General features: G+C 40.3%; 1 protein-coding gene across 2 annotated transcripts; it reads left to right on the top strand.

The window, feature by feature from the left end:
- Window positions 1-696: 696 nt before the first annotated feature.
- Window positions 697-13,386, top strand: LOC146330410 (RING finger protein 122). 2 transcript variants are annotated; one of them, XM_084715949.1, is made up of 8 exons: window positions 697-885; window positions 974-1,415; window positions 1,599-1,973; window positions 5,467-5,620; window positions 7,714-7,756; window positions 8,271-8,312; window positions 9,816-9,898; window positions 12,471-13,386. In XM_084715949.1, exons 3-8 carry the CDS (start codon window positions 1,949-1,951, stop codon window positions 12,589-12,591), a joined length of 468 nt encoding a protein of 155 aa, XP_084572075.1. In that variant the 5' UTR covers window positions 697-885; window positions 974-1,415; window positions 1,599-1,948; the 3' UTR covers window positions 12,592-13,386. The 2 variants fall into 2 exon arrangements, with proteins under 2 accessions (XP_084572075.1, XP_084572077.1); XM_084715951.1 differs by having other exon boundaries at window positions 1,132-1,415.
- Window positions 13,387-13,556: the final 170 nt, after the last annotated feature.

Below are 13,556 nucleotides of genomic sequence, written 5' to 3' on the forward strand. Positions count from 1 at the left end.
AAATGGCATGGGTCCCATTGAAGCCTCTCCCTCTCTCTCCCTCCCTTCCTCCCCCTGGGGATTGGTTGGGCAGCACTCCCCTTGACCGTCTCACATCTCGCCCAGTAGCCCAGCAGCTGTTCTCTCCCTCAGCGAATTGGCGGCCAGGGCTGCTGGTGTGGGGGTGGACCTCTTTGTCCAGGCGCTGATTTTTCTCTCTGTGTCTCCCTCTTTTTCTCTTCATATTACTTCCCTTCATATCTTGCTTCCTTCTTCTTTTCCTCCTCCCCTCTCCTCTGCTGTACCTGCCTCATTCTTTCCTCTGCAAAAGAGTGACATGATGTTTATATATAGATCAAACAAACTAAACATGAAAAAGAATCTGCTGTAGCTCTAAAAATACTTCATGTGCATGTGTGAAGGAAGGAAACGGTGAGTGAGGTTGCATCATGTCTTCTTTCGCTGACCTCCACTTCACGCAAATGGCTTTGTTTTGGTTGTCAGGACATCAGCCATGCGCATGCTACTGACCAAGGCCTCCCTTGACTTTGCTGCAAATGTCTCTCTTGTCTCCCTCTCACATATACATGCACAGGGGTGTGCGCATACAGACGCACACACATCAGCATGCTTGCAAGCGCCCCATTCGTCAGTGTCTGGCTCATTCTGCCTTCCTTCTGCCTACAGATTGGAGGACAGAGGCAGAGAGGGAGGGCTGAGGGAGAGGAGAGTTGCGAGGCAAAACGGCTGGTCACATGAGCAGAGATCTGTTTACAAACCCAAGGCAGAGCAGAGCAAGAGCGAAGAGAGGAAGGGAAAGGCGAATTGCAGGCTCTGTCTGTCTGAGCACCGTTAAGGATTGAAGGAGGAAGAGGGGGAAGCCTGCCATGACAAAGCCAGCTGGAGGTGGGAGAGACTAAACACGACACACGCAGACACACTCATGCACACACACCGCCTTTGTCTCTGATTTTTTTTCTTTTTTCAATTGAAGGAGCAGATGGTTAGAGGGAGAGTAGGATCCCCCCCTACACACACACACACACATGCAGTGACTGACACACAAACACACACTCACCAGCAAAATACCAAGCCCAGCTAGAGGACTGTTGTTGACTGCATGGAGCTGTCCTCACTTTGTTTGGGCTTTAGAGGGAAGCACATCTTTGCCTTCCATACTGAGGAGGAATACCCACTGCAAGATCAGAGGACTGGAGGAGGAGACAACAGAGGAGAGGAGAGGGGGGTGAGACCTGTGAAAATCCTCTGTTAAAAAAGCAGCTTTGTGAGGAAGACAAAGCACGGACTAATGCCAGATAATTACCTTCATTGGATGAGGACTGTCATTTTGAACGGTGGCTGTCATTGAATTTGGTGGGGGGGACAATACCGCAGGCGCAAAGTGAAGTCAAGGAGGCCCCTTTTCTGTTGGAAATGTAAGTATTTCCAGTTGCCAAGCAGCCTGTGTTGTTGATGACATTGTGACTGAGTGAGATTCAGCTTTTCACAATAACATCTCCTGAATAACACATGGTACGAGGCATCTGAAAAACAATCAACAAGATTTCTTTGTCTCTCCTTCTCTCTCTTGTGATGACATCATTCTCACTGGGATCCAGGAGCACATGAGTACTTCGGTCCCAGTCCAAACCCCAGTCCCAAATCTCCCAATCTTTACACGGAGTGGTTAATCCAGATTTGGGAATGCTGGGCAGCGCAGACTGCTGAGCCAACAAAAAACGCACCTCCCGAGGATTTGTGGAATCTGAGCAAATCTGAAAATCTTGATGGTTGTTTTTGGAAGAGCCAGAACAACCCGACAAGAGAGCGATCCGGCTCGGGGTGCCTGAATCCAGGCTCCAAACAAGATCCAGTGTCCGGAGGAGCTGCGGCCCACGAGCTTGGCTCCTCTCCAGCCTTCTCCTGACAGGGCCTGAATATACTGCTGCTGCCCTGGGAGTCAAATTTCATGCAACCATTCCAATGGTGTAACGGTAAGTGAGTGAATTTCTCTGCCGTCTGCCAAATACAAGAGAGGTGGTAGCAGCATGTGTATTTGTATCCCATAAACTTAGCTACTTAGTTGCTGGCTGCCAGCGTAGAGGATCGACGTAATGGATATACTTCTGAAATTTACTGAGAGAGTGGAGGCCTCAGTTAAAACTGGGGCTGTGTATTGGTTAGAATCTAGTGATACAATATGTATGACGATACAGGGGTTATGATCAAATATATTGCGATATACTGCGATACTGCAAGCAAGGTGATATATTGCAGTTACAAAAACACACCACCATGTGCATAAAATCTGAGTTAAAAGTTCTATTTACTATCTACTATCTAGGGCTATCAGGGGTTCAGGGTGATTTCACATTAGGTATGATTGCTTCATAATATAGCTTAGCACAGTTTCCCCCTCCTGACTTCCCTACCTGTCAGCTTTGACGTTAGTAGAGTTGTTCTGTACCCGAGTTCACTTTCATCATCATCTACACAACATTTGTTTAGATTGTTGCTGAGGTGTAAAAAGGCCTGCCAGTTGCAAGATCCCAACAGTAGTCCACTTCCTTGTTTTGGTACGGTCAACTTTAAAAATCTGATGTGAACAGTACGTGAGTACACATGAACCGCACTCAAGACCACCTTTTCAAGTGGACCCAAACACGGATCAGTGAACCATTACTGAGTACTGGAAGCAGTGTTCACACAAATCAAATGAACTGGACTTTGGGGTCAAGTGTACTCAGATCCAGTCCCTGATGTGAAACAAAACACAAGAAAACACAAGATGAACCACAGCCACAAATCTTTGCACATATCATGATAACACGGTATAGTGTTTTTGAAAACTAATACAGTATCACAAAACATAATATTGCGATACTCAGGTGTACAGTGACAGCAAGCAGTGGTTAGCACTTTCGGCCACAGCAAGACGGTTGTTGGTTCAAATTCCAGTTCGGTCACGGACTTTCTGTGTGGAGTTTGCATATTTTTCCTGTGCCTGTGTAAATTTCCTCCACATGTTCCGGTTTTCCCCACAATCAAAAACATGTATATTAGAGCCGTGTATTGGCAATACAACATGATTCAGGGGTTACGATTCAATATAGAGCCATACAGTAGGCAAGGTGATAAATATATATTTTTTTTAATCTAATTTTAGGAAAATGGTCTAAGTGTAAAGAACACACAACCATATGAATACAATCTGAATTAAAAAAAAAGTTTACATTTTATGCAGTCAGTACAATGAAGATAGATGAGAACACTGCTGTCTAGTGGCCAGAAAATATAATGAACCATTGCAACGAATCTTTGTATGTATCACGGTATGTTTTTGACAATCAGTACAGTATCATAAAACATAATATCACAATACTGAAGTGGATCAATAGTTTCTTACATCCATAATGTAAGCTATATCAGTTCTCCAGTCACAGCAGCTGCCCACTGTTCCCAATACTAGGATGAGTTAAATGCAGATAATGACTCTTGACTGTATCATTGTACTCTAGATGATTGTACGATCACAATAACATGGACCTTTTATTTCTTACCACCCTAGTTATAACAAGCCACATTCAAGGCCATGTTTGTTTGACAACTATGAAAACTGATGCTGAAGATATTCTATTTTTTAACCTTGTTCTATATTTTTATTAATTTGTAACTGACAGACTCTTGCATTCATAATTGCATCTCTCATTATGTTACCCTAGGTCTTCCCTACACTAACCCGCCTTGTAAATCCCCCAGCCCCCCAGTCATGTTAAATTATCCACCCCATACCCCCCACAGTGTGCAAGCTGTACCCATTCATTCGCTCTAAAGAGAGACACATGGACATTTAGAGCCTGGCAAAGAGCATCCCCGCTGCAAATTAATAGGAACACATGTGGCCTGTGGAAGTGGGGCTTCCTCTGCTATTGTTTTACCAAATGGTCCTTTAGTCCCCAGAGTTCATCCTATTTAATATACCCCACCCCCTGCCACCTGCAACACACACACACACACACACACACACACACACACACACACACACACACAATACATGCAGACAGACACCCCTACCCTTCCATCCCCCAGTGCTGTCTCACACACACACACACACACACGCTCTCTCTCTCTCTCTCTACCAGTCACCTCTATAGAGTCTGTGGAACAGATGGTGGTGTGGCGGAAGTGCTGTCTGTCCTCCATGTTTGTCTTGTTCACAGCCAATTAACGCACAGTCCTATGAGCGCCTCAGTTGCCACCACAGTGCCAGTCACAGCTCCCTGGACACACCTGCATCCAAATAAACACCAACTATTACATTCACACACTGTTCTGTATCCACTGGCAGCTGCGATGGCACCATAGATTCATGTTGTAGTTAATGATCAACAACCTCCTCCTTCCCTGCTATGATTCCTTCTTTCTCTTCACTGGACATTTTTACTGCTTGCAAATAAAAAGCATGTCTAACTTTTTCTAGACAAACGGAAATGTTTTCCACACATCTTGAGAGCATGCACGCTAAACTCGTAACAGTGCAACTGTCTGCATCTAAAGTTTATGTGACCAATTTAGACTTGCACTGTCAATACCACCAAATGAATACTGTAGATCATGGGTGAGCTTTTGTGGTTTGGGCGATAAAGTCAACAATGCAGTTGCAACATTGGATTGTTTTTTCAGCAGCTCTCATTGAGGCTATAAGCAAACACATTAATTAAGACTTTTGAAGTTAACTGTCATGATAGTCACACAGAACGACAGTGACTCTTCCACCTTTCACCATGTAAGAAATTATAGAGGAAGATTTATTTCTTTAGTTACTTGAGGGTATAAAATGCAGCATTTTATCTAAAACAATGCAAAGACTCATAAAAACATAATCCCTTTCAATCATCACTTATGACCCACTTTAAGCATGTGTTGATGGTTGTATCTGCGGAGAACCTGACCTCTGCTTGTTTTTCCTTACTATTCTCATTAGTTTGCTGAGCTTGACATGCTTCACAAACCCTAGAACATCAACAACAAATCCCTCTGATTCTACCTTTAGTATGATACAGCACAATATGGTAAGATGCGATATGATATATTTTACTGTTACCATAGGGAAAATTGTTTTGGACATGCTGCAGACATGTAGCTGTGCTTAAGGTAAGAGTAGCCAAAAACACAAATCACAATATTGAAAGTTACACATACCGCACATATTACACAACACATCATAAGAACACCATAAAGCTATTGCACAACCCCCGCAGCCTCAAGCAGAATCACTTAAAATCTTAATTGAGGTAGGCACAAATGAGTTTTTAAAATGGTTAAGCTTACATTGAGGCACCCTATATCATCAGCCACGGGGTGCCCCAGTATAAGCTTAACCGTTTTGAACACTCATAAACTAACATGGTGGACTCTTAACCCTACATGGTAACAGTTAAACGTGTGTTAAGTCTGTATTCTGTATCTTCAAACTCTTCCTGGCAGGATGCCTGTGTGGTTTGGGTTCTCAGCGCTCTGAACACTACTGCAGCATGACGTCTGACATCTATCACCTCCCGCTCAATGTGTATGTCATTGTGCTGGGCATCGGCCTCTTCGTCTTCATGCTCAGCCTCATCTTTTGCTGTTACCTTTTCAGGTAGGTGGAGCAAGTGTAGGAGACAGAAAGACTGGGTGAGTAAATATGTGAATGAGAAGTGTCAAAAAAAAACAAAAAACAGGAAGTACTAACAAAGACGTGACATAAAAAAAACATGGGGGCGATGTGGTTAGAGGTTCTTTGGTAGTTTGAACAGGCATTGCAACAGTGTGCTACAGCAGGTTAGAATGAATTCAAATCTATCTTGGTAATGAAATCATAATATGATAGGATAGCAGCAAATTATGAGGCAAATTTGTTATGCAAAGTGTTACCCTGCAGTGGTGCCAAAATTGCTGCATATCGTCTATAATTGTTAGAACAGAAAAAAAGTCAGTTACAACATACAGCATACACAGTCTATGCTGCAGCAGCAACAGCAAAGCAACACAAACAAATTAACCAGTGATAGAAAGATAAATAAGCAGTATTAGCATATTGCAGATAAACAGTATCTGTATCTGTCAGCCAAAAACTAAGAGTGAATATCTGCATGAAAATGTCAAGTCTCACCACTTTCATCAGTGTTGTTTTCAGATGCAGCAGGCAGCTATTTTAAGTGAAAGCCTCTAAAAGCCACTCTACACTACCTGCCCAAGACAGAATGGCTGACAGACAAAGTTTGCGACTAACTAGCTGACTGGCAAGGCAAACCAAAAAATAACGACAAGGAGAGTAAATGTTGGACTTATATTCATCTGGTGGACACAAACATGACGCAAAATGAATGCTACTGTTGCTCAGTGACAGCTGGATGTGTAAACAGACAAGTGTTAGCTAACATAATGTTTACAGGCTGTCTTTGTGTAGGTAAATCCCATTCTTGTGAATGCAATATCTCAAGAACTCTTGGATGGAATTTCTTAGCACAAATGATCATTTGGACAGAAGCTGATCAGAATTTGGAGGTCAAAGGTCAAGGTCACGGTGACCTAGTGTCCATCCCATTCCCTTGAATGCGATATCTCATCAGGAATGTTTGGGTGGAATTACTGCGAATTTGGTACAAACATTCAAGGAGGAACTTATTATTATTTGGAGGCCCAAAGTCAAGGTCTCTGTGACCTCACAAAACATGTTTTTGGCCGTAACTCAAGAATTGATTAGCTGATTATAACAAAATTTCACACAAATGTCGAACAGGATATATTGATGAGGTGATGACATTTTGTAACCAAAAGGTCAAAGGTCAACTTCATTGTGACATCATACTGTTCAGCCATTTATCAATCTCCTCTGTAAAAATAAGTAAAGATTCACTGGAATCGTATATGTCAATATAGTGATAACTTACATTTTGTCAAAACATTATTTTAAAATAAATAACTTTTATTAAATGCCTTCAAAGTCTTCATTAAATGCATAATAAGAGTCTGGACAGACATGGATGTAAACTGCAACTTGACTGGTTGGAAGAGGCATATGCGTTATATGTTCGTTTATTCTACAAATGGCAAAATTCATATCATTATCAGATTTTTCTCAAATCTTTATAATTATTGGGCTCAAGAACGCAGCATCAGTCAGGCTGCATAATGATGTAAATAAAAACATAATCAATTGGGTGATAAATTGCAAAAGTTTATCTAAATGCATGCCTGTAGTGCAGAGACCCAGAAGATTTTCAGATTTCAGACTGGGCCTGGGTATAAAGATCTGATGAATAGTATGATGACTTTAAGTCAGTGGTTCCCAGTATTTTTTTGGCCCGTGACCTGTGTGGCTTGTGATAAAGCAATATTTCCTTGTAATCCCTCATAGCCAGTTGCATTGCTGTAAAAAGTAAACACTTCAGTTAAAGACTGATTTTCTCTTCTCCTCTTGAGGCAAAGAGGCAAAACAATAGCCTCCAATAATTAAGAAAAATTAAGCACTTTTTGGAGAAAGGTCCAAATAAATTAAACTGAATTTAGGCACAATTGAGGTTTTTTTTCTTATTTTCTACTTGGGTGATCATCTCACGTCCTCTTAGATTCATCTCGTGACCCTTCGGGGGGGTTCTGCCCCCCAGGTCAGGACCCACTGACATAAATGACGGTGTTATGACAGTCACTTCTACTGTACAGATGTTGTCATCTCTCTGCCTCTCACAGGTTGAAGCAGCAAGGAACAAGGGAGCAGTTCAGCTACAACGAGGTATGTCACTGCAGTGGATGTCACTGTGGGTGAACATGTAACACCAGCTTCTGAGTCAGGTTATAAATACCACTACTACATTTCACACTGCCATAGTCAACTGTGAAACCTAACGCCACCATTTATAGATGACCTTGACTCCATCCATGTGTCGTTACCTACACTGATTCAAAACTGTTAACCCAGCAGGTAGCAGGCAGGGTGTGACGGTGCAGCGCTGTAGGTATGGTGACAGTTGTTGACAGTGTTTTTAGCTCCGGGGAAGGTTGAACTCCAGCTGCAGCTGTCTGTATTATCTGCATTCATAATGCTGTTGGTTTTTTTTAAACTATGCAACAAATAAAAGAGTACACACCACTCACTCTTGCAGATATTTTTAAGCCATTCACATCAGGACTTAAGCCCATCTGAAGTGTTTATTTTACACCATAGATTTTCTGCCAACATAATAGTGCTGACACATCACTCACATGACCCACTGCTTCTCTCCCTTCTCTCCATTTTTCTACTATAGGTGGTGCTGAAGGGAGCAAGCAAGAAACTGAGCCTCCTAGGAGTAAGTCACTCTTTCTGCAAAGGCTTTTTACATATGGAATGCCAAATTAGTCAATTTGAATGCATGAATGAATAAATATGGCTATGAAATAAATAAATGAGGCAATAAATATGTACATGAATATAAACATAAAAACTGAGTCAATACAGTCACATAAATAGAAAAATGTTTTTATTTCCAACTGTAATTTGCAAATGAAGGGACGTAGTTATCTCAAAGATTCAGACCAAAGTAGCAAGATCACAAGCACAGCCTCCAACACCGATGGACGGACGCCAGTTTGGCAACAGGGAGCACGGTACTGAGATGGTTTTCTTGCCGAGTTTTCCTCCTGGCACGCTGATCTGCCTCATCTTCTCTTTGCTGATGGACATATAGCTTTGTTTGTGTTACTAAAGTAGCTAACTGCTGCTCAGCTAAACCACCTCAGGACTATACTCGCTGCATTCCCTGGTGTAAGTCGGTCTCAGAGGCTGTGTTCAGTCTTGCTGCTTTGGAACTGAATCTATGAGACAACTATGTCCCCTTAATTTTTTCTATTATAGTTGGAAATAAAAGGCATTGAAAATAAATGTGGTATTATGAAATAAAAGTCCCATGAAATAAATGAATATAGCCCCTGGCAAAATTTTTCAAAATAAAATGCAATTATTTATTTTATTATATTGACTCTTTTTTATATATTAATTTATATATTGAATAATATATAATAAGATATTTGTTTATTCAGCTTGCATATTTATTTAATATAACTAAAATGGCATTCCATATTTGTGCAAACGTGACTTGTGCTAAACATACTGTGTATGTTAAAAGCTGGCAGCTGTCCACATTCAGTGTCATCCCACACTGCTTCCATGCAAGCTTATATGATCCATTATGAGCTGGGAGGGCTTGGTTGGTTAACTCAATCAATTTCTCCTCTCAGATGTGATTAACATGCTGCACACACTCAGAGGAGATATCTTGAAAACATCTTGTATCTCAAATGCAGCCATTTAAGAAGCATGTCACAGTGCCTGCTTGACTCTCTACTGGAAGCAGAATTCAGCACTCCAGGAATAACTGCACTCATTCAAAACGCATTATAAAAAAAAAGACCTCCTCTCAATCTCCTGTGATTCCTATAAAGATTGTTTTTTATTGTTTTTTTCCTGGGTAGTAGTGGTGGTTAGGAGTCATTTGGGATTTCGATTATAAGTCCAATCTTTGGTTTTGTACATGGGAAGGCTGAAATAGCCGTATTACCTGGAAATCTAGTTGCAAGATAAAAGCGTCATTTCAAAACACTGGTTTATACTTGTCTTGTGCTCTAAATCTAGGTCAAATTAAAGTAATTTACTGCTCAAATTTATGGCAATGTTCTTGGCTGACACACAAGCCCACAGCTGAATAGAGATGGAGGCAGCAAACACACACACACACACACACACACACACACACACACACACACACACACACACACACTGTATACTACCCTTGCTGTTATTTTTATTCTTGCAGCAAACCTGTGCGGTGTGTCTGGAAGAATTCAGGACCAGAGATGAACTGGGAGTGTGCCCATGCTCACATGCATTTCACAAGAAGTGAGTGCCATTTAACTGGAAATTATAATTAGATAAATGTAAGTGATTTGTTAAGCATGCTGGGAAATATGCCTTTTCTCTTTCTGGCTGAAAATTAGATCAGAGGAAACACGCCGTTCTCATGTCCGCAGAGTACAATTAATAAACTACAGCCTGCAAATTATTAGCTAAGCTTAGCAGAGACAGCTAGCCGTCTTCAAGTCTTCACTGGTTACCTAGCAACGTCACAGTTACAGGAGTTACTACCAGAGAAACAGACGAGCACACGAACCCCATCAAACCACAACTATTCACTTTAGACTTGGAATTTTGCACAGACTAAACAAACAGCATGGGAAGTGTGTATTAACCTAGAAAGCTTTAGAGGTGCTGCTAAGTGGATTTTCTGACCTTTGGACAGAGCCAGGCCAGGTCTTCCTGTAGGAAGTAATTATTAATGTGACAACCCTATGGTTAAAATCAGTGGTGGACAGTAATGAAGTAGATTTACTTGAGTACTGTACTTAAGTACATTTTTTGAGTATCTGTACTTGAGTATTTGTTTTTTTTGGAAACTTCTGACTTTCACTCCACTACATTTCAAAGACAAATATTGTATTTTTGACTCCACTACATTTCTAGGAAGGTTGTTGTTACTTTTTGACTGAGCACATCGTTGAAGTCAGCTGTTGCTGTTTTTTCTTTTCTAAAATGCAATTGGTCACATGCTGTGTTCCTCACAGAAAGAAACCAATCACAGTAGCTCCTCTCAAATGGGACTGATGTAAAAGTAGAAATATGTCCAGGCGCACTAACAAGCACAAGCAAGCTCTCCCTCTTTCATTCAAACAAAAAGCTGTAATGGTGACGGCAGGAGAAAGACAAAATTAAATCTCAAGATGTTATTATAATTATTAATTATTCCAGGTAGCTTTTAAAGTTGGATTGTTTTTATTGGGGTGAAAAATACAACATAATTCATGTATATATACTGCCTCTGAAGACAGAAAGAAATCTCAGTTATTTAACAGACTTGTTGAACTCCTTACAATTATCTTCAATCTGCTTTTATGTGGTGATTTTAATACAGTTACATCAGAAAATGACAATAACTGTCCTTTTTGTTTTTGATTGTATTTCTATGCTGAAGTTTTTATAGGTGTTTCTATAGGCTTTGTGTAGCAGAGTGGTTCTACAAGCAGGTCAGTGCATCATTAGATGGTTTCAGAGAGTTACAAGCTTCTGTAAATGCATCATGAAAACAATACAGCATGTATTGATATTAGAAAATGTACTTTGTAATTTGTACTTTTGAATACTTAAGTATTTTTAAAACCAAGTACTCTAGTACTTTAACTCAAGTAAAATTGTGACTGAGCGACTTTCACTTGTAGTTGAGTAATATTTGACCAGGAGTATCTATACTTTGACTCAAGTACTGGGGTTGAGTACTTTGTCCACCACTGGTTAAGATCTGGGTAGGTCTGGGGTCAAAAACACTTGTTTACAATGAGGGAAAGATCACGGTTTAAGTTAAAATGATCACTCTCGCGATATCTTTCTCATGTCTGGGGTTCCCTTCTAGACAGGACCACTTCTTCTCTGTTTCCATGCAAGCTAACTAGTTGGTATCACTAATTTCAAGACGTCTTACTATGATGAGTGGGGCAAGACAGCATTTTTTTTTTTTTTACGTATTTCTTAAACACTTCAGCATTTTCACTCAGAAATCTGCTGAAAAAATAATTATACTTAACTATGTGCAAAACTATTACTGCCAAACTAGAAAAAGAGAAACGGATTAAAATGAGTTCAAAAGTGAGATTTTTTCACATTATATTTGCTATTACGACATATAAGCTTGTCACATTATTACAAGGCTTTACTTGTTATAACAATAAAACATGTATACTTTCTGGTATAACATGAGAAGTTACTGTTAATCGTTTCACATTATTATAAGTCAACACTTTTTGTTAAAATATACAATTTATATTGTAAGACACTTTAATGGAAATTAAGACATGTTTATGAATTAATTATTAATTTGATTGTCAGCTATTTTGATAATAGATAATACATTTGAATTTTTTTGTTTGTTTGTTTTTTACTTCTCTAGGACAGTAGACAGTATGACTTTGAGATGAGAACAATACATTTATGGACTGATGGATATTTTTCAACATTGTCTGACATTTCACAGACCAAACTAACAAATTAATTCTTAGTTGTATTCTTACTGTTATAATAAGAAAAGTTTCTGGTTATGATTTGATAAGTTTGTATGCTGTAATAACACGAAAATATAATGTTATAATATGAAAAACATTATCAACAAAATTTTCAAGTTATAAAGTGACAGATCCATTTTTTTTCCTGGCATGGCAGCAATAGGCTTCCATACAATAGAATACAATATACAATAGAAGACTAAATACTGTTACACACCTCCAGTCTATATCAATGCCCCCTTCTCAAATTCTCAAGATCTTAAGATGGAAATTTTCTGGAAGCTTGAAGCTCACATCTTCCCATGTTGTAACTGAAACCATCATTACTTTTAAGCTACCTGTTACTGTTTTTGTCCTGTCAGGTGCCTGCTTAAGTGGCTGGAGATCCGCAGTGTGTGCCCCATGTGCAACAAACCCATCCTCCGGCTCCACACAGACGCTCCCCAGGGTGCTGAGGGTCCAATGGACCCGGAGGAGGTGTGAGGGTGGTGAGAGAGAGGAAACCGGACTCCACTTACAGAGAAAACACACACATTAAATACACTAGGGATGATGGACAGCGGTCATCTTTAAGACATCTCACTGGAAATGTTGATAATGATCCTGAGTGGCCGCCCTGCTGCTGACCTCTGAGCAATATGCCTCGGTGGGGAATTGGATATTGACAGCAGCTAAATGATTTGGTCAGATCAGTCAGGGAGTGGGTGAATGAATAGGACCTTTTCATAAAAAAAATGCTCCTAGTTCTACTTCCATATTGCACTGTTCACCAAAAAAAAAACATGTCAGGAAAACGGAGCCACATTAGAGAGCAGGATATCATTGCCACTGTCACTGGACGACTAGTGCAGCACTGCCAGAGACCAACAACACGTCAGGCATTGAGCAGGACATCAGCGTACAGGATGAGTATGGATACCTCTAATATCTCAGGGGTGTTACCAATACAGCCAGCACAAACCATGTCAGTCACCCTATAACCCTGTGCCACACATGCATCTTCAATACTGCCAATGTAGGTGAAAACGCTCCAGCAGTCAGAGGTAGCCACAACCTCCAGCTGACACCAAGACCAGCGGGATTACAACCATGACGATTTAAGTAGACAATATTGTTACCGATTGTGTCCCAGGCCCTTTCCTTTAAAAAAAAAAAAAAAAAAAAAAGAGACTGATAGAAAACTAGTCTTGCCTGTATGTATTGTATGTAAACATGTCCCTATATATTGTTATTTTGTATTTGTTGCTTTTAAATAAAATGTCACGTAATGTATTGTAATGGCGTTGGATTTATTGAAAGGCTGGCCACATTAAGTCAAAATGCCCCCACAAATGTATGAAGGGACCTTTAAAGTTTACCTTGTGGTGCAGCTGGATTTGCAAGATCACGCAAGAATCCATCTCGCCATGCTTCAAATTAATAGTCTGTCACTGCACCAAAAGCAGGGC

Source organism: Lutjanus erythropterus, chromosome 3 (genome assembly GCF_056507025.1).
Source record: "Lutjanus erythropterus isolate fLutEry1 chromosome 3, fLutEry1.hap2, whole genome shotgun sequence".
Lineage (NCBI taxonomy): Eukaryota > Metazoa > Chordata > Actinopteri > Lutjaniformes > Lutjanidae > Lutjanus > Lutjanus erythropterus.